General features: G+C 43.4%; 1 protein-coding gene across 2 annotated transcripts in view; it reads right to left on the minus strand.

The window, feature by feature from the left end:
* Nucleotides 1-3,098: 3,098 nt before the first annotated feature.
* Nucleotides 3,099-21,681, minus strand: part of Atg2b (autophagy related 2B) — a 67,849-nt gene continuing 49,266 nt past the window's right edge. For both annotated transcript variants that reach the window (XM_042261134.2, XM_042261133.2), the window contains exons 32-42: nt 20,745-20,853; nt 19,947-20,141; nt 19,063-19,164; nt 15,779-15,857; nt 14,908-15,109; nt 11,997-12,066; nt 7,333-7,415; nt 6,608-6,729; nt 6,135-6,289; nt 5,406-5,555; nt 3,099-4,320 (exon numbers count right to left, since the gene is read on the minus strand). In XM_042261134.2, the coding sequence (XP_042117068.2) occupies nt 4,090-4,320; nt 5,406-5,555; nt 6,135-6,289; nt 6,608-6,729; nt 7,333-7,415; nt 11,997-12,066; nt 14,908-15,109; nt 15,779-15,857; nt 19,063-19,164; nt 19,947-20,141; nt 20,745-20,853 (1,498 nt within the window). In that variant the 3' untranslated portion in view covers nt 3,099-4,089. The remainder of the gene's footprint in view (nt 4,321-5,405; nt 5,556-6,134; nt 6,290-6,607; nt 6,730-7,332; nt 7,416-11,996; nt 12,067-14,907; nt 15,110-15,778; nt 15,858-19,062; nt 19,165-19,946; nt 20,142-20,744; nt 20,854-21,681) is intronic.

A 21,681-nucleotide genomic window follows, 5' to 3' on the forward strand; every position in this document is an offset into this window, starting at 1 on the left:
AACAGCGTGGGTGTGGCACACGTTAACTTCATAGCCTGATACAGCTCAGAAACTGGTGGAATATAAACACTAGATTTGAGGTGCCAGGACGATGGATCCTTGTGAAGTCTACCCACCCCCAAAAGTGGATCCAGCAGACTTGGGAAATGGTTCTCGGCGACACACAATACTTCGAGTTTAAAGCAAAAAACAAAGAGGAAATATTTTAATTTTTTCACAAGTTAACGTCATTGTATTTTAAATAGTCACACTAACAAGTTACATTTTTCACAAAAATACTTGTACAGAGGAATATTCTTATTTACATCCAGAGTTGCCATAATCAGGAAAGTCAGGATTCTCAGCAAAGACAATGGCCATGTGGTGAGGTGGTTTAACATCTGAGACAGGCGAGGAGGGTCCACAGAAAAAGATGAACTTGGTGCCTAAAAAACTCCATGAAAACGCAAGCAGCCCAGTGGGACCAATGGGCTACACAAACAAGGCTAGACACTTCCAACCAGCAAAGTGCGCGTGAGACAGCTGAGTAAACATCTTTGCGAAGGGAGAGGCCAGCCCTCGCCCCACAGTGCCAAGAGGAAGGGAGCAGCTGACAATACAGTCACATCTTCCAAACTGCAGTGGACAGGCAGCACCCCGAGGCTTACTGCCCAATCCCAATGATGCTTAGGGAAGGCCAATGTCGGCTTCCGAGTCCTATGCCTACAGGAAATGGTGAGATTCAAAATATGAAACGCTAAGACTCAAAGATTTCTCATTCAGAATTTCTGGCTGACCTGCAACTGTGCACATGGAATCTCTCAAAGGTAAGCGTGCCCAGTACAATCCTGAAAATGTCCACACAAAGGCTGACATGTGACATCCTAGCATTCTTATAAGAATAGTGGCTATACCTTCCTGTAAACCAAAATAAAACTTCCTGATTAAAAAGAAAAGGAAATCATCAGTACACTTCTCTACACTGTACAAATAATCTTCCTTTTCAACCCAAGATGCAAATATGTATTTGACTTTGATACTAAGTGGTCCGTCCAGCTGCAGACAGAAGGATATCACCCCTGTGTTCAGTCCTTCCAAGGGACTTTGAACTCTACATTCCCAATGGGATGTGAAGGGAGGAAGTGTTTCCCACTGTCCTCAGAAGCCTGGAATCGGAGGGACTGTACTCAACACGGGCAGAAGTAAAGCAGAGTGGCCTAAGTCTCTTATGCAGTGTTTTACGCATATATCATTTCAATTAAGACAACCCATGGTTAACCCTGAAAGTCATTAATCGCAGGGTAGAATCCTCACTTCCAATCCCAATGGTGGAAACACTCAGGTGCCAGTCCCGAGTCACAGGACACCCAGGGAGGGGTGAGGGCTTCTGGATGGCTAGCCACTGAAGCAGACACAGCTGACGGGTCCCATAGGAACCCTGCAGTAGCCCTTCAAAGTGACACAGGACAGGAGGCAGGACAGATGGGCCCTGATACTGTGCTTACGAACATTGCTACTTGGATTTTTTTTTCCTTACAGTGACTTTTACATTTTAAGAATACTGATGACAAATATATGTACTCTTAAGTGGGAATCCACATTACCCAAATATATGTACTCTTGTGGGAAACCTCATCAAAATGGAAACCTACTGCTATGTCTATGTATGCCCTGCTCAGAGTAACAGGGGGTGAGGACAGACAGGAAAAGTCGGGGTTCCCAGTCAGTCCCATTCGACAACTGCTTCAGTCTCTGCTGCCATAGGCAACACAGGCAGGGTCTGGACCAGCTGAGTGATCCTGAGCAAGCCTGCTTCCCTGACTCCTGTAGAGGACTCTGTGTGGGCACATGCAGCCTACTCCAGTCAGAATTATCAACCCAGACTCAACCATGCAGGCATGTTGCCAGATCAGGAAGGTGTCACTCTAAGAAGAGAGATCTGAAGTAGCCCACAGCTGCTGTGGTGTGCACAGCCACAGTGTCCATAGCCACCAGCCTGACATCATGGGTCTGGGCACTCTACTGAGCAGGAAGGCACACACCATTATTTCTGCTTATGCCACTGTGACCTAACTGCCCAGAAATTTACACAAACTTCGCCCTAAGGAGCTTTTTCACTTACAGAGGGACACTGGGGATGAGTGAGGTGAGACATCTTGGCCAAGTGAAGTCATTTACTTGATAACTGCAGATGAGGGAACCCAAGGAGCCTGTCAACACGCTACATGTCATCACAACACAAAAGAAAACACAACAGATAGATAACTTACAAGTCCCCACCAGGGACTCGATAATGCACACAGACCTCGAGACCAAATCAACATCTCTGGCAAGGTGCAGAAGGACAAGAAGGAGAAGCAGGAGATAACATCATAGAGACACTTGCTTACATGGCTTCATTTACCTCGTTAAAAGAGAGAGCTGTACACAGCTCAGAGGGCAAAGGGGATGTTACTTCTGGGTACCACTCTCACAGACCTTAAACATAACCAAGGATGTGGGGTGAAGTCTGACCAAATGCGACAGGTAACACACACTGCATGTTTCATTAGAAGGACAGATGGTCCTAGCCAGCCCCAGCGACAAATTCCACTACTACCCACAGTGTCTGCCCAGGGCCGTATCAGACACTGCTCCACTTAACAAGTACAGAAGAGCCCACCGTGAGGGCCCATGAGGCCACCAGCAGCTGCTCTGAGACCTGTTCTTTGAAGTTTCACAGCAGTGAAAGGAAATCAAGCTTCTGCAAACACACACAGCACTATTGTTAGAAACTCGAGAGTTTGGATTAGGGGTTGGCACTGCCTTCTTGTTCAGAGCTTTCAGAGGGTGAAACTGAGATCTCAGCTGTGGCATTTAGTTCACCCTGATACCCACCAATACTTTAGAGACCAAAAGGGGACAGCATGTGACTCCAAACAGGGATGAATACAAAGTTCTGCTTTTCTGCTGAGTCCTAGGCAGATTGCAAACAATCACCCCTTTCTCCTCAACACTGAGTGGCAGCAACTACAATCAGTTCTGAGATGTGTCTCCAAATATCCCATCATCAATAGTAACATTGCATCAATGAATGTACTCTCAGAAAAACAAAACATTCATGGAAGTATACAACAGTCTTACCTTTAAATAAAAATACTTTATTCGTTCCTGACATGTTATCAAAATGTACATTATTAACCAAGTAAAAATGGTACTTTGAATTAGCTGACTAGTACATATTTGGAGTATTTTTATTTAACTTTCTAAGGATAAAGCCCACTTCCAGTGTCCCTTGCCACACATTCCTAATAGTCTGCACTATGTACTTAACAATGGACACACAGAGTCCACCACAGAGCACACACTTTCACTTGCATTTGGATACAGAAACATACTACATTTGGGTTACCTTTCTTTGCCCAAACGGAGACATCTTCACTTCTGTCCATATTTATGGAACCTTGTGAATGACAGAGAACATGGCATACCTGTGTTACACCACACAAACACACACGCACAAACACGCACACACACCCCCACGCACAGAGGATAAAGTGCAGCTCGGCAGACCTGTCTGTGACTTTCTCCAGGTGACCGAGCAGGTGGTCCCTGGGGAGTCGAGGCCTGCTTTATCAGACCCTGGAGCCCTGGCTGCTTTGCTCTCGCTATGGCTTCTCTCACCAGCATCGGAAGTGTTGAAACTGTGAGCTGAGAAATCAACTCCCCAGAACCACAAGAGTGCTCCCTGGTGCTTTGGGAATTGCTCCAATCTTTTTTTCTTTCTTTTTTTTTTTTTTTAAGCACTCAACACTGTTTACAAAGATGTTCCCAATGAGATCTTGTCAGTAACAAGTACAATTACAGTCACTTTAATGAAAGCAAAGCATTCAACATGGCAGCAAATCTCTACTGACCATGACACCAGCGACCAGCCACTCCTGCAGGCAAGTGCCAGGCTCTAAAATGTCACAAGGTTTTGGCTGCATGTGTTTTGACATTAAATTATTTAACTAAAGACGGCTTTTGTTCCTGAGATGAGCACATACATTAAACACGTTCTCTAGGAAGCTGCACTAGGCCAGCCTGCTCTTAGCTCCCTCCCCACACTGTGCAGTCACACTGGACACGTCAGTCCTCCCCATGGCGCCACTTCTGCGATTCGTCCTGCCGAACGTCTGGTCTGATTTGGTTTCTCATGCCACCTAACACATTTGATGTGGCTTCGGTGGCTACAATTAAGGGCTTGACCACTGCCGGTGGGATCTGGCGCAGGACTTCACCCACAGCACCAGTGACCCCTCTGCTCTCGTGTTCTCGAGCTGCCGTCTCATAAATGGTCTGAGCCGTGTCTGCAATTCCCTGCAGAGGGTGGGAGGCAGAAGAGGAGACAAGCACAGGTCAGAAGCTAAGGCGATGACACTTCCCTCTTTGTACATCAGCTAGACCAAACCAAAACCAAGCAAAACACCCAGCCACTCTCGCTCAGCTACCTAACAGGGTTCCAACTATGAAGGTAAGTGCCACTCACTATAAGTGCCACTCACCAGGGCTTAGCATTTCTCCATGATACCAGTGTGCAGAAAATGGAGTTTAATTAGTTCCAAGCAAGGAAGCACATAGAAACACATCATGACCTAAAAGCAACTTCTGCCCCAATTAATCCCTCCAGCTAAATGCAATTCTGTAAATAGGGCCTCTTGATAGAGGACCAAAGTGAGGATTCCTCTGATACAGCACCAGGAAGCTTAGATCCACTCAGTGATGGGAATGCAAGCACTCTGTCTACAATTACTAGCCACGTATTAGAAAAGAGCCATGGAACATATTCAATTATAAAGAGCCGACTGAACACTCTATGGGATTACACAGAAAACCCGGAGAACATGGGTAGAGCCTAAACAGCCCAAATCTCTGCTTCGGCAGCACTCCATCTCTGTCACAACCGCTAAGCTTGGAGCTGAAGGTATGGACACATGCTGGGCAGTGACAGGGTCCAACTCCACAGGAGGTCTGGATCCGCGTCACCTACACCACTGAACTCTCTGGGTCCATTTTGACAGCTTCTATGATGAACACAGAAGAGACACTGAGAAAATGTCCCCATAAGATTGGCCTGTAGGGAAGCCTATGGAGCATTTTCCTAGGCTGGTGGTCCTGGGTTCTATAAGAAAGTGGGCTCATCAACCCACGAGGAGCAAACCAGTAAGCAGATCCCCTCCATGGCCTCTGTATCATCAGCTCCTGCTTCAGATTCCTGCCATTTGGGTTCCTGTCCTGACTTCCTTCAATGATGGATTATAGTGTGGAAGTGTAAGCTGAAATAAACCATTTCCTCTCCAAGTTGCTTTTGGTCATGGTGTTTCATCATAACAATAGCAACCCCAACCAATGCACTAGGAAAGCATGCAAACCAGTTCTGGTCATCAGCTGAAGCCTCTTCATACCTCTTTTACAACACTGTAGGCCTTGGCCACACCTTCCCTCAGGTCGACTGGCTGATGGGCTAACCGGTGATGAGGAAATCTCTTTGCCTTCTTGGGCTCAATGGAAAGGGTACCCGGAGACACCATGTCATAAGCAGTCTCTGCCGCTGCCTGGGTCATTTTGTCAGAAAGAAGAAATTAGTTAGAGGACAGCCTGGAGAGCTGGGCACAAAAGTGTGGCAGTGCTCTCCTGTAGGGGTAGAGAGAGCCTCTGCTTAAACACTCATAACAAAAGCTTAGGGCTGTCACAGTGTGAATAGGAGAGGTCAGCTAAAAACTCCCATCTGGATTGAGCTCAACTACTCAGCCCCTTCCTCTTATTATCACCTCCACGTAGCAGCTTTCAATACTTCTGGTTAACCTGTTACATGTTCTGAAACTCAGCTCTGATCTTTTTACATAGACCAGTGAAATAAACCCCCTGCTGACTTAATGAGTGGTATTTTCTTGAAATACGCAAACTGACTTGGCAAGTTTCCTACAACTTTGTTACTAAATGCTCAGTACTAGCTAGCTAAACAACTGCCAAGCATCAAACAGGGTGTGGTAGTGCACACCTGTGACCAAACAAAACAAAGTATGCTAGTAAACGGTTATAAATGAGCTGTCTACCCTCAACATTTCTCACATCTTCATGGTAGCTGCTATACAGGACTCATCTGTGCAGATGAGGCAGGCAGGGAACGGTACCTGTATGGTTTGAACCATTCTGTTGGTGAGTTCTAGCGCAGCCATTGCAGTCGAGGTCCCGAAGGAGGCAGCACCTCTCTGGAAGCCTCTGACGATGCGACCGTCCTTCCGGTACTGCTCGATCGGCAGCCACACCAAGTCCTTCAGGCCTTGCACTAGACACAGAAGTCACAGGAGAACTGTAGGTGACAAGAGTCTCACCCTGTGGCTCCTTGTCTCATTCTCACTGAGGTCCCCAAAGGCCAGGCTCCCAACAGAAACGCAGGCTGAGAGTGTGTGTGTGTGTGTGTGTGTGTGTGTGTGTGTGTGTGTGTGTGTGTGTGTGTGTGTGTAGAGTGGGAGGGTCTGACCCTGAAACCAGGGGTGAAGTTTTATGTGTATGTTAGTACACATGCAGGTTTTATAAAAAAATGCTCTTTATATAGACTCTCAAGGTATTTGTAACCCCAAAAAGATTTAAAAAGACAACCCACCTAATTGAACTAGTGAATGCATAGGCCCAACACCTCCCAGGATTCCTGGTAGTTGGTTCTTCTTAATGTCAGTAAGCCATTCGGTGATTGCATATGAGAACAATTTGTCAATACCTAGCAAACTAGAGAAAATGACTGTTAATACAAAGAAGAAACTGAGGTGCATACTTAAGGACTTTTCCTGTTTGGAAACTATATATAAACAAGGACAAAATACGACCGATGCTCCAAAAATACATACATAACTCAGCTACTAAATTCCCAATCTAAATCTGTGTATGTGTCAGACAGAAGACAGGTAACAGACAGACAGACAGACAGACAGAGAAAGATCGACAAAGCTTGGGGAACATGCACATGGGTGAGTGTCTTCCACTGTTCTTATCTCTTGACTCCCCCATGGCTCAGGCACAGGGTACTAATCACAACCACATCAACCACATCTGTGAACCTGCTTCCATGTAACTGAATGAGCTAATTTATTTTAGCAAGTTATCTATCTTAAAATATCCTAAAGTAAAGATATTTCAAGAAACTCTCCTCTGTTCCAACCACTTCTACTCCCTCAAACAAACATTAGCCCCGGATCAGTAAGGGTCCTCCAGAGCTACACTCTCTGAAGAAAACGCAGAGCAGGTGGGCCTGCCTGTAAAAATACTGCACTTTTACTTTTACACTAGCTTTAGCGCCTCACCTCAAAGTCTCAAGCAGGTCAATCTACTCACCCATGCCTATAGAAGAGCCTCTTCAGCTTCAGCTCTGAACAGTTCAACTGAGCCAGGCCAATCAAAATCCCAGCCAGTGTTCCCTGAAATAGGAAGAGGAGCCATTAATCCATACGCTAAGGAGAGACTCAACATTTAACATGGCTGTTACTGGGGAAGTCTGTGGGAGCCCGTTCTCGGGTTCCTCATGGCTTTACCCAGCAGGTCCGCATAGAGGATGATCAGAACCACGGGCCTGAGTGCAGGTGTCAGAAATGATGTGGGGTATGTCCAAAATATTTTTTTTTTTGTCCCTCACTTATGGGTAAACCCTTGAGGTCTTCTTCCCAATCATCTATGGCAAATGGATGTTACGCATATTGCAGAATTTGGCAAATTAAGATATGTACACGTGACCATTGACACTTATTCAGGATTTTTAATGGCTAGTGCACAACCTGGGGAAGCTACAATAGTAGTAAGGCATTTCAACAATTTTGTACCCAATGGGAAATCGTACATAAAACAGGGTATTCCTATAATCCTCAGGGACAAGGTATTGTAGGAAGGGCTCATAGCAGTCTTAAAATACAACTTCAAAAAATAAAAACAGAAAAAGAAGAAATTTACCCTCAATCACCACATAATGCATTAAATCATGCTTTTGTTCTGAACTTTTTGAATATGGATGTCCGTGAGCAGTCTGCCGCATATAAGATTTTGGCACAGTGGCATCCAAGCGACTTTTGCTCAAGTGAAATGGAAAGATCCTTGCTCGGGATTATGGAAGGGTCCCGATCCTGTTTTAATATGGGGTCGAGGACATGTTTGTGTTTTTTCACAAGAGGAGAATGAAGCTCGGTGGTTACCAGAGCATTTGGTAAGGAGTGTGGAACTAAGGAAGGTCAGCTCCAATGAGGTTCCTATAAAGGAACCAGAATGAAAGTGGCTCGATTAGTGTTTCTGAAGTTTTGTCACTGGTTTAATGCAAACAGTGAGGAAATAAGAGTTTGGAGCTGTGCCGCTTTTGGCTTTACTAGCTCCTTTAGAAAAATACTTTATATCACCTAATAGCTGTGCAGTATTTGGCGAAGAGCTTTAAAGCAGCTAAATATGGTAATTTCACCTTCAGTGTGAAGTGAAGTTTTTTGGTAGAGCAAACCAAAAGCACTGCTGTAATAGAAACGTTTGTCCGAATTGAAGTACTTAGGGGACTATTATGAATTTGGGTGAAGGGTCAGCCTCTAGTTAAAAACTGTCTACCACTGACAGTGCATCTCTGCCGGTCCGGAACGGCTGAGAGAACTGGCAACTTTGGAGTGTGGCGTCATCCTGGGAAGGTTACAGTCCCCTAGCAACAACTATCACAACTCTATAACAACAACACTCACTAAATCCCAGTGCTTTATAGCAAAGCTGACTATAAACTCTAAACTTTAGAAATGATGTACATACTTACTGTCTAGTTAAGAGAATCTTTCTAATAGAGATAGCGATAATAATTAAGAGTAAGAAGTAGAAAACGATGAAAATAAGATATGTGAGTTTATAAAAATTCTCTTGTTAGATCTCTGTATTAAGAAATCTTTAGGTGTTTGCTAAATTAGATATATGCTAATGGTAGACCTATATAAGTTTGTAAAATAGATCTATAAAGTTCCTTTAAGAATACATATAAGCTTGCAAGAAGTATCTAAGGTAGTCTTTTTTTTTTTTTTTTTTTTTGGTTTTTCGAGACAGGGTTTCTCTGTGTAGCTTTGTGCCTTTCCTGGAACTCTATTTGTAGACCAGGCTGGCCTCAAACTCACAGAGATCCGCCTGCCTCTGCCTCCCAAGTGCTGGGATTAAAGGCGTGCACCACCACCGCCCGGCTAAGGTAGTCTTAAGATATGTAGTAATAAGCTTGTTAGAAGTAAAGATGCTAGTTGTAAATGTAAGTTTAAATAAGAAATAAGATGGAATGAACATAAGAAATACATAAGAATAAGAAATATATTTGCTAAAGTAGTTCTATAGTTTCCTTAAGGAGTATAAATAAGTAGATGTTAATATGTTATATGTGAGTTTGTAAAAATGTGTAAATGTTGAGTGAGTTTATGATTAAGCACGTGTTATATGTGAGTTTGTAAAGTGTAAATGTTAACTGTTGGTCTATTAATGTATATGGTGAAAGAACCCGAGACACATACGGTTAGTGTCCCAGTAGACTGCAAAGTAGGCAGTCTGAATGGTTTCAAAAGCTCCAGAAGCCGCTAAAAAGCTAAGAATGGCGGACGCCAGAACCAGCACAACAAGGAATCCGCAGCTGAGATCCGTGAAAACGCAACACAGAAAAACTTGAGCTAACATCAAAAATGGTGCGGTTTAGAATACTACTGTACCTAGAAAGGTCTCTGTTTGTGAGAACAAAAGTTGCAGGGACGCTTGTTTGAACTAAAATTGTTAACTGCAAAAAGTTTTGGTTGTAAAACATCTCTTCATATTTTGAAGTAAAAGCCTGATACCAGAATTTATTTCTTGTTTGAACTTTTTGAACTTAAAATGAGATAGAACTACAAAAATTTTGGCTATGGATTTCTCATATTTGGAAGGCTCGTACCAGAATTTATTTGAATTTTGGGACTTAATGAAATGAACAACAGATTTCATTGCAATGGGACAATTTTGAGTTTATTCATAGTAATGACCTAGGAACTGTTTGCTGGAATTGGGTTAAAAATGGAACTGTTTAAATGAAGAAATTTATTTCTACCTAAAGTCAAGATGCAGTTTTGTGTATGCATATATGCTTTATTAACTGGTGATTCATGAATTGTTTTGTGGAACTGTTTATGTAAAAATGGAATTACTTATGGAACTGGTTTTGTGTTACAAATGGAACTATTTAAACAGAAGTTTGGGTTTTATAAGTAGGCTTGTGATTTTGCTTAAAAAATTATAAAAGGGAGAGTTAATATTCCTTAGTCTATTTAAAAAAATATTTTCTTTGAGTGGGTTAATGTCATGTTTTGTTAGTAAGAAATCCAAATGGGGTATACTAAGAGACTACTTTTAAAGTGTGTAAAGAGTTTTATTAAACTGTTTTTGGATGTTTTGCTAAAAGTTTTCAAAGTGTTAATGGTTAGATTGAAAATATTGCTTTTCAATATGGGTTTGTAGGAATTGTATAAGTTTGAGCTTTTGTTTAAAAAATTATAAAAAAAAGGAGGAGTTATGAGATTGAATTATGTTTGCAGAAACCTACTGATATTAATGCACCCTGGTTTTGTGGAGTTAAGGAAATATTTAAGTTTAATGGGAATACATCGAAGTTTTTCCTATGTTCTGTTAGCAAGAATACTCAAATGATTGAGTTAAAGTTGTAAGACAAAGAAAATTGTTAACTATATATAGCACCATATATGCTAATTCAAATGGTTCTGGTTAAGAGTTTGCTTTGAGTTGTAAGATTGAGAGAATTGTGACTATGTATAGCAATATTTATGTTAACCTGTTAATGAAGCTAAGGGATTCTTTAAGTTTGTAGTCGCCTTAAGAGTTTTTGGTTTAGAAAGAGCTTGAGGCAGCTAAGACTGCTGTAGTCACCTTGGACCTAATTCAAAAGAGAAATGCCATCTTTATCATCCTCTACTCCCATACTGGGAGGTGTAACAGCTGGAGATTGCTGTAAGCCATTAATAGTTGTTTTTTATATATTAAGAAAGGGGGACCTGTGGGGACCCGTTTTCGGGTTCCTCGTGGCTTTACCCAGCAGGTCCGCATAGAAGATAATCAGAACCATGGGCCTGAGTGCAGGTGTCTGAGATGGTCTGCACTTGGCTGTGCTGGGGGAGGAGGTTTTTTGCCCCCCCCCTTGGCATCTCTATAAAAACCCTGGGGGAGAGAAAGTCGGGCCCGCTGGAAAAGGTTCCAGGCCCTCTCGAGGCTATCCTTTATTTTCTGTTTATCTCCGCAATATTCTCCGCAATAAATCCTTCTATTAATATTTCCTGCTGCTCACACTCAAGAAAACTCTGGGGAGCTGTGGGGTTGGTAGGTAAACACCCCACAGAAGTCCAAGCAGTAATCCGTTGTTTGTTTGCTTTTGTTTTTTGAAGCCTTGTGTAGCCCTGGCTGTCCTGGACCTTACTCTGTAGACTAGCCTCTACCTCAGAGATCCGCCTGCCTCTGCATCCACAGTGCTGGGATTAAAGTGTGTGTCACCACCACTTGGTGATTTTCTACCACCTGGTTCTGCAATGTTCTTTAGTGAAGACAAATACTTCAAATGTTTACAGAAAACTGTATTGTATACAGTACAACCCACTCTACCAGCTAATGATGAGCATGTACGAAATCTCACTTAGCATTTACTCAGAAGCAAGTACAGGTGCTGTCCTTCGTGTCGGACACACACACCTAAGTACACCAGGACAGCACCAACCTCGTGTCTGCTTTTTAACGGGGTCTACAACAGAGACGCCCGAGGGCACTGCTGAGAGGGCTCAGAGGGAAGGGCACTCGCCACCAGGTCTGAGGACCGCTTTCCTCCCCGTGTCCCAACTGTAGACAGAGAATCGGCTCTAAGTTCTCCTCTGACCCCCACACAAGCGCCTCCATTCCTCATTCACTCCCTCCCTCCACAGGAAATAAATGTCATTTGAAAGGGTAATTTTGCATTACATATTCATGCAAAGTCTCCACACCTGATCCATTGATACATGTTTGCCGTGATAGTCAAGCCGAATAGGAACTTCTGCTGTGAATCTGAATTCTCTGGGGGGGGAAACAAAGGGAGTTGGTTATATTCAAATTACTGATCATAAAATGAGACCTAACTTGTTAAACTGAAAAATCAAAACAAAACCACAAAGTAAATTACAAGTACATCTTATGTCCTAAATACAAAAGAATGCCTTTTAGTTCCAGCTTATGACGAAACAGATAAATTTTATCTATTGTATTTAAATGTTGTCAAATGCCTTTTCTTAGTTTATTAAATGTTTATGCTTAGAAAAAATGTTTACATATTCTCAAGTCATATAGAGGACAAATTAATAAAAGTGGCCTCAGACGTCAACAAGAAGTAGACAGGAGAGGCAAGAAGACCATCCCTGCTCCCAACACTACATGGGATGCAAGTATGGACGGCTCAGCCCTCTGAGCCTCAGGTCTTCATCACTGTAAAAATGGCATACGGGGGCTGGAGAGGTGGCTCAGAGGTTAAGAGCAACTGACCGCTCTTCCAGAGGTCCTGAGTTCAATTCCCAGCAACCACATGGTGGCTCACAACCATCTGTAATGAGATCTGGTGCCCTCTTCTGGCCTGCAGACATACATGCAGGCAGAACACTGTATATATAAATAATTTTTTTTTTTTTTAATGGCATACCCTGGCAAATGTTGGTGAGAATTTGTGAAGTTAATGCTTGTAAGTAGATGTGAATATACTAACACTGGAGAATCTGGGGTGAAATTCCAACTACACACTGTTGATAAATGGCCACAGTGAGCTGCCTACCCATAGCTGACTGGGAATTTAATGCTCAGAACTCAAAACATGATTTCCCCCACAGAATAAACACTAATGGTTAAACACCAAACCATCTCAGAAAGCCCCGTACCCACAATAAAATGGCAATGTGCTATCTACTGTGGTCAGTGTCTAAGCCTGGGTCCCAGCTCGTCTCTGTCTCTGAGTACACCCACGTCTGCATCTATTCGCCTGGGCAGACACCTTTATTCCCTCAGCCCTTCCCACACCTCTCTTCCCTGTGGAATAAGATGTGTTAATAGACAGACCAATTGATTATTTATACATTCAGTTAGCCAGAGACTCTTCACAGTGCCTAGATAGAATATGAAAGACACAGTGAGTGCACTAGCCACTTGGGGAGGGAGGAAAACGATTCTGGCGGCATCACTGGAAAGTCAGCAGGCAGACCACTAGCTAAGCCCACGCTCTAACTCTCCGGGAGTTAACTTACATCTGTGAAGGAGTAATTGTGGTACCACCACTCTACCACCCCAGAGTTCTGGACCCTCCAGGAGAATAGAGGGGAAATCTACAAGCTATTTTGTGGTGGTATTCTAATTGTACTGAAATGTGATTTTGATTGTATGTTAATAAATAAAGTTGCCCGGGGGTCAGAGCTATTGGAGCCATAGACAGAGTGTGGCGGTGGTGGTGCACGCCTTTAGCCCCATAGATCTCTGTGTGTTCAGGGATACAGCCAGCATTGGAGACATATGCCTTTAAGACCTGGGGGGCTGTACATACAGACAGTGACGAGGCAGTCACGTGTTTGGGTTTACAACCAATGAGAAGGCAGAATGACTATGAACCGACTTACACACAGGGAAATAGCTCTCTTTCGGGAAGCTAGGGTGACCGCAGGAGGAAGGATGAGATTTTAGCTCTGAGCTCTGACCTCTTGGCTTTCTCTTTTACATTGGTTCTGTGTTTCTTATTTAATAAGAGGGTTGGTTACATCTACACTATTTTCTGTATTTCAAATAACCCAGCACAAACATACAAAATCAACGTTTGCCTAGGTAAAACTACAGGGCCTGCCTTACTCCAGTTGAAGACTGTTGAGCCAGGTGTAGTGGCATGTCTGTAACCTCAGCTACCTGGGAGACGAAGGAAGCAAGAGCTAGAGTGTGAGGCCAGCCTGGGCCAGTGAGACCGACCTCCATACAAACAAAGTGTCAAATTTCTTGCTTTCAAGATTACATTTACTAAAGCTGGATTGGCAAAGTATATGTGATTAATACAAAATAGTACACTAAAATTAATACACTAAGACACAAATCACCATAGGAAAATAACAAAAGTGCATTTGCAGTGAAAATGTAGAGTCAGCAGACACTTCATCTGTGGTCCTTCCTTTCCTATATGCTATTATTTCTACACCTGTCATCATTACTATACGGCATCTTTAAAACATGACATTTCTAAAGATGACCCACTTGGACCACACCCAAGGTCTCCTCTCACATCACAGAAAGACAGCAAAACTGGGGGCCTGGGAATGAAAGGGAGGTATAGAGAAAAGGGGGAGGGGTTGTTCTCTGACCCTCCTCTTTCTAGAAATGCCAAGACTATTCTGACCAACAATGGCTAGGGAAAGAGGACAAGAAGAACAGGTCGGTCGGTCCAAGGAAGAAAAAACCACAGAATGAGGCCAGCTGGCCAGAGAGCCAAGCAGCAGCAGTGTGCAGGGCACCTGGGCTTCCCAGAATGCTCTCCTGCCTCAGGAGGATGGGAGCAGCAGACGGAGGTCTGAGCAGAAGGGAAGAAGCAGTGTGTGTGCAAAGGCCAAAGCACAGCCCCATGTGGAGGGTGCAAACACACTCCAAGACCTGAAAGGGACAGCGGGCGCAGAGGGAACGTCCACCACGGAACCAGTAACAAAGCATCCCTGCAGTCAGGGCTACTGTGTGTAAACAAGTGGGGAGAGTCAGGCAGGGGCCACAGACAACCAGTCACAGGAGCTTATACATCAGTGTGAAGGAACGCTGATGTCTCCTCATGCTTGCCGGTTCACTTACACTCCAGAGCCACCTCCACAGCTCCGCGAGAACATCATTTGTTAACAAAATAAGTGCACTTACCTAAAAAACACAGGCTGGTCTCTAACTGAAGCTTCCTCGGCTGAGAAGTCCTTCTCCTCCAGGCCATTAGCCCCCTCCGCTGAACTGGCACTATGGTTTGGGGAAGGCTGTTTGGGCCCAGGGACTACTAGATTTGGCTCCTTTGAGGTACTCAGATGCCTTGGCAAACTGCAGGTGACATCAGCTGCAGGAGACTTTGTAACTGAAAACACGAGGGGCACATCTGAGGTCAGCTCTGCCACTTTCCAGCACCACAGCAATCAATAGCGATCAGCCTGAACGCGACACTTCACTGGGTAAACCCAACTGCTGTTACAGAGATCTGCTCCCACCCTTCCATCTTCCTGTTACACACACACACACACACACACACACACACGTTTGTATTAACTAACATGGAATGCACACACATATACAGGAACAAGCACTGCAAGCATCTTCTCAAAAACAACACACAGCAATTAAAATCAACCCAAGTGGATCTGGTCCTGATTTAGCAGTAAGCTGACTTACAATTCTTCCCCCTCACAAAGGAGAGAAGAAGTGCGCACATTCTGTAAAAACTGAACGTGGAATATGCACTTTGAGCTTTGCTTAGCAGTGTGCAGCTCTGTCCTCTTGTAGTGTTGGGTGGCCACAGCTCTTTAGTCAGCAGTTGCTAGAGAAAACAACCAACACTCCACACCATGTGCTGCTGAGTCATCACTAAGTGGACACCAGGCACTAGACTGGGCTTGCAAAGGCATTCTGAGGAAGTGACCCCATCCCAGGCATTAGACTCGGCTTGCAAAGGCATTCTGAGGAAGTGACCCCATCCTAAGTAAGCCCTCCGTCCTCATCACAGAACCCTCTGCCTGTACATGTTAAGTACCTTCTGGATCTGGAGTCAACAGAAGCTCCACTTCTGTAGAAAGACTTGTGAAGAAATCCTTGAGGAAGAACAGGGCGTCCTGGAAGGGAGACGAGTCACTGTAACTCAGTGTCCGTCACTCACCATCATACAGCAGTCACTGCACTTCTCTGTGGCATTTCCACCACTCATTTGTTCTTTTCACACACAGGCAACCTCATCCCTGTTATTTTCTACAACTATGAAAAATCAAAAGCACAAACATAACAGAACAGAGAGACTGAAAGAGTAGGAATGGGCAGGGTGTGGTGGTGGCCTTTAATCCCAGCGGTGGTCTATATGGCGGCCAGCCTGGGTGGTATCACCAGTTCTAGGACAGCTAAAGCTACTCAGGCCCTGTCTCAAAACAGAAACAAAAACCAAAAACAAAAAAATTAGCAATGATTTCAAAATCAAAGTGCATTTTTGTTTTCTTTGAAAGAAAATGTCCTCACTTGCTTTTAGCATGAGTTCTCATCCTAAATTGGCAATAACATTACTACTAGTAACAGCAGATGGCATCTCTTATATATTTATTTACCTTGTGCCACTGAACTCCCGTGATCTTATTCTTCTTTAATCACTACTATATTGCCTTAACACAGTTCCTTCATTGCACAAGTTATTCAAAATGGGAATTTGAAGCTGGACACACCCACAATCCCAACATAGCTTCCTAATAAATAGGAAGCTGAGGCAGGAGGATTGCCAAGAACTCAAGAATAGCCTAAGCTACATAGCAAATTTGAAGACAGCCATGGTAGAGCAAGACTCTGTCTTACAAAGGAAATAAATACATAAACAAGCACAAACTAAATCGCCCACTCAGTGTAGTCTTTTCTGCAGTCACATAGGAGAAGCAAAGTGTCTGGCTCTGGCCTAACACCCCGCCAGGCCCACACACTCAGCTGGCAAATGCAGCGCATAAAACACAAACTTGAAAGCCTAAGCCCATTCTTTCCCATCCTTCCCTCTATCAGAAACTCTAAATTCTACAAAAAATTAACATCGCACCAAATACAGTGTGACTGTGAGCTGCAGGGTCATGATGCTGGTTCACACCAAAAAAGTCTGACTCACAGTTTCCAAGAAGGTAGTTACTTGTCATCCCATCTACAGTGTATTTAAATGATACAGGTGACAACATTCTAGGTACTATGGTGCCTAGAGGTCTGAGACAGTTCACCAGTACCTGGTTCTGAGGCAGGCAGCAGGTTCATAGAGGGTTCATTACTGTGTCATGCTCGGCACATGTACATGTGTGTGGTACTGCTCACACTGTACATGCTTATTACATGTTTAATCACAGCATTGCATGCTAATTAACAGTATATAAAATGCTGTTCTTTAACCACCACTCGAGAGTGACAGTTTAATGTTGTACATGTTACTCCAACACTGTTCAAACAAAGGAAAAACAGTGTAAACCTGTTCTTGAAGAAAAAAAGGAAAACTAAAGACATACAAGAAACCCTGACTTTTTACGATGTTCTTTTATTATGGTATTTATGTCTTGCTGTAAAAAGAGCAAATCACAGACATCTCACAAGAAGATACAGCGATGGTTCCTAAGAATGTGAAAAGAGGCTACACATCGCCAACCATCAAGGAACCCCAAATGAAGATACAGAAACACTAAATACATCTTAAAAGATGACAGGACCAAGTTTGGCCAGGACAAGAAGCAACCAGAACACTTACTGGCTGCTAGTAGAAAACAGTTAAGTAGCTGCTCACAGTAGCCGAAGGACCTAGAAGTTCTGCTTTTATTTACTACATATACGTAGATGCCTGAGTGTATATGTGTAAAAATACACATGCATGCACGTAACTCAAGAGAGATGAAAAATATGTCCACAAACACTTGTATACACATTTCAAAATGGCCTTATTTATGAACACTAAAAGAAAGTGCAGACCAGCAGGCAAATGGGTACGCTGGGGCACATGCATGGTGACACAGTTGAACCTCACAGACACAACTCAGAGGAAGGAAGCCAAAGACACTTCCGTTTATGCAGAGCCACAGCCCGGGAAGATGCCCTGTGAGGCGAGGGAAAGATGGATGCCTGTGTGGAGATGGTGAGACCCCACTACACACGGTGGAGAAGTCAGGGCATTTCAGCTGACAGAGCAGCTACTCTGTGGTAAAACTCTATCAAGTTCCACTGCATGCTTAAAATCTGCATACTTCAGAAGAGTATTTTAGCACAATCGTTTAAAATTTAAAATTTAGTCAGTATTCAATATTAAACTTTGACTGTAAAACATTTATGCCTAGCCTGAGGTTCTATACAGAGCAGAGTAACAGTACTGTGTTAAAGAACTACTTTAATGTCAGGCTCACTCTGTGATGTACGATGACACCATGTGGTCATACAATTTCTATTTCCCTCACTGTTTTCCCTAAGATTAATATTTCTCCACTTTAAAGTAACTATGCTTTCTTTATAGTTCTACAGGAGGAACTACAATCAATATTAAAGAAAATGGAGCTTGCTAAGTTTGGTAAGGCCATACAATAAATTTGACTCTGACTCAGTCTTCTCATGGTAGGATTTTCCACAGATCAATTTCTCCATAAATATTTCACTATATTTCTAGTAAGCCAGCACATGGATAAATTGAATTAAAATAGAGATATCAAGGGGGCTGGAGAGATGGCTCAGTGGTTAAGAGCGCTTGCTACTCTTGCAGAAGACCCAAGTTCAGATCCCAGGGCCCACACTGTGCAACTCACAACCACCTATAGCTCCAGTTCCAGGGACTCTGAAGCCCTCTTCTAGCTTCTGTAAGCACCTGCCCACATATGTGCAAATACTCACATACATACATACACATATGCACACGAAAGTACACATAAATAAAAATAAATCTTTAAAAAATATGCATATCAAAGATATTTTCATAATGAAAAAATACAATTCTAAAGTTGACCAGCTCAGAACCCACAAGCATTATATATAAATCCAGTTTCCTCTTGCACATTATCTCAGACTGGGCCTGCTCTGTTTACAGTTTGAGTATCTATTTCAATTGATGTCTGAGATGCCTGTCACTTGCCATAGATTATCCAAATTTTATTTAAGTGACAATGATCAAAAATCAGCATTACTTAGGCAAGTGAATAATGGTATCCACAAATACGCCAAACCCCAAACTATGAAAGGTTTATCAAGAGATTTTGCTATTTTTAAAATTCTGCGTATGTTCTGTGGCTGTTGCTTGCTTCAGCTAATATTCACGTAAGTTCACACAACACAAACCTGGTCGATATTGAGGCGAAGTGGCATCAGTGACACTCTCAAACAGCACTCCTGTGGTAACCTGCCAGACTCCGGACGGACGTGTAATGCTTTAATTGTCAACTGCAAGAAAGAGAAAAAAAACATTTTCCCTGGTGACATAACGACCTTGTTCTCATTTAAAAAAAAAAAATAAAAAGTAATCATATTTCTATCTGAGAAAAACAGCAGAATTTTGAGTTTTGAGGCCAGCCTGGGCTAGACAGTGAGACCTTGTCAAAGAAGAAAGAAGGAAGATTACCCTTTTCCTTAAAAGCCTGTTCACCCATCAAGAAAATCTTAGGACCCATGACTCAGAGGACCACAGCAAATGACAACACTGCAGTTCCAGGTCAACGGAGCTGCCTGAGCTCCCAGAGCCGCTGCACGGCCAGAGTCCAGGGCCGGCCTGTCAGACCCCAGAGTCCAGAGCCGGCCTGTCAGACCCCAGAGTCCAGAGCCGGCCTGTCAGACCCCCAGAGTCCAGAGCCGGCCTGTCAGGCCCCCAGAGTCCAGGGCCGGCCCGTCAGCCCCCAGAGTCCAGAGCCTGCCATTCCCACTTCACTAACATTTCAAGTCTTCTAAGGTGAAGGGCTAACAGCAGTCCTAGTTGTTTTCACATGGTTCTGTTTTACTTGAGAGGTGACATATTAACAATTATAGATAGAGGATGTAGTTTATAAAATAACTCTTGAACACAAAACTTAAAATAGTATATTTAACGGGAATTTTCATATTAAAAAGAGAAAACACATCCCCCCCCATTTCAAGTCCTTCTTCCCACTCTAATTGGCCTGTAGTTAGACACAAAGAAAAACGCTTTTCCAGAACTAACAAAAAGAGAACAAGGCTTTGAGGCATCTTACCATGTTGGAATGAGCTTTACGAGGCATGTCTTTGCTGCAGTACAGGTATAAAAATTTGTTCATTTGTGATGTTGCCAGCCGATCCCGAATTTCAAGATCCTGAACAATGAACACCTGCCTGGAGACCGGGTGCTCTAGGAGGCTGGACTCACACTCAGGCTTACACGGGGGGTAGACTTCATGCTGAAACTTCACCTTAACAGACAAGAAAAACACAGCAATCTTGACTTTCTTTTGGCTTTCTCCTGTTTTTTTTCCTTTTTGTTGAGATTTTATGTATCTCTATTTGTGTGGCTGAGTTGTCTATGCACCGTGTGCAAGCTGTGCTACAGGTTAGAAGGGGGCCCTGGATCCCCACAACTGAAGTTAGAGCTGACTGTGAGCCTCTCAGACAGGCCAAGCATTAAATCAACGTAAATGTCATAGTGCTCTGTCCTGTGGCCTCTAGACATTCACAGGGGGCCTGCACAGGTGCACTCCAAAGTCAGGCCCTCCCAGACAGGCAATTCAATAGAGCAGTGGTTCAAGTGGCCCACCAGAAAGGCAAATGCTGGGCAGGGCTCAGAAACATGTACCGAACAAAGGCCTCCAGGGGACTCTGGGAACCACTGCTCCAGGGGTGGCCTGGGAAAACAAAAACACCTCAGGCTTTTCAAAGTATCAAAGCAAAAGCTGAGATGAGACCTATACTCTGGGGGCAGGGACCTAAGGCTTCAAGACTCATGCTTGGGTAAGACCAGTGAACCCTCACTAATATGCCTACTGAAGTGATTCTTCCCTTTCAAAACACCATCTTACCTTGCTTAATTGTATTTCCATTAAAAAGTCATGGTTCCTTCCTTTGCCCCCACAGACTGTATGACGTCCATGCCTTGTAGGTGTTTGAGAAGGTGAGCTATGGGGACTACTAAAAAGGAGAAAGAGGGGGAAAAAAATTAAAAACAAACAAAAAACTCTTCTTTGTTAAAAGAATATTCAATTTAATGAATGACATCAGAAAAATTAATAAGATAACCAAGAGAAAACATTACAGAACTACTACAATGGTCCACAAACTGTGTTACTATAAATCAGATTTTCTCTCTTAGCCAGGAGTGGTGGTGCAGACCTGTAATCCCGGCTCCTCTCGAGCTGAGTGGGACAGCATGTGCCTACCCTGTGCAATGCCTGAGGTTGAAGCCCCTATGCCATGGGGGAAATGTGTTATTTATATTTTGGATATATTCAAAACACAATTTTATTACTGCCACATGCAAAGCCTAATTATGATGCTGGACGCCAAACACACTTGGAATGAAGCCTCTGTAACTTTCTTTTTTATCTCAGAAATCCAAGTCAACGATAGAACTCAACCAGGACAGAAGCATTCCAAATTAACCAGTAAGTAGAAAAGGGTATTCAACTGCTTGTACCAAATCGTTCTGCCTGGGAAACTTCTATGCCACCCCATCCCATATACATATTTGCTCCAGCACACCTACACTTTCTACTCAGTTCTCCCCACACTATGGAACACTGCTTTGCTTAATCAAAAATACTCAGTTCTGGGCATGGAGAGATGGTTCAGAGGTTAAGATCACTGGATGCTCTTACAGAGAACCTAGGTTCTGTTCCCATCACCTACATGGTGGTTCAATCATCCATACATAACTGCAGTTCCAGAGAATGCAACTCCCTCTTTTGACCCAAGAGTACCAAGCATGCACATGGTGTACAGACACTGACAGACAAAATA

Source organism: Peromyscus maniculatus, chromosome 14 (genome assembly GCF_049852395.1).
Source record: "Peromyscus maniculatus bairdii isolate BWxNUB_F1_BW_parent chromosome 14, HU_Pman_BW_mat_3.1, whole genome shotgun sequence".
NCBI classification, from domain to species: Eukaryota; Metazoa; Chordata; class Mammalia; order Rodentia; family Cricetidae; genus Peromyscus; species Peromyscus maniculatus.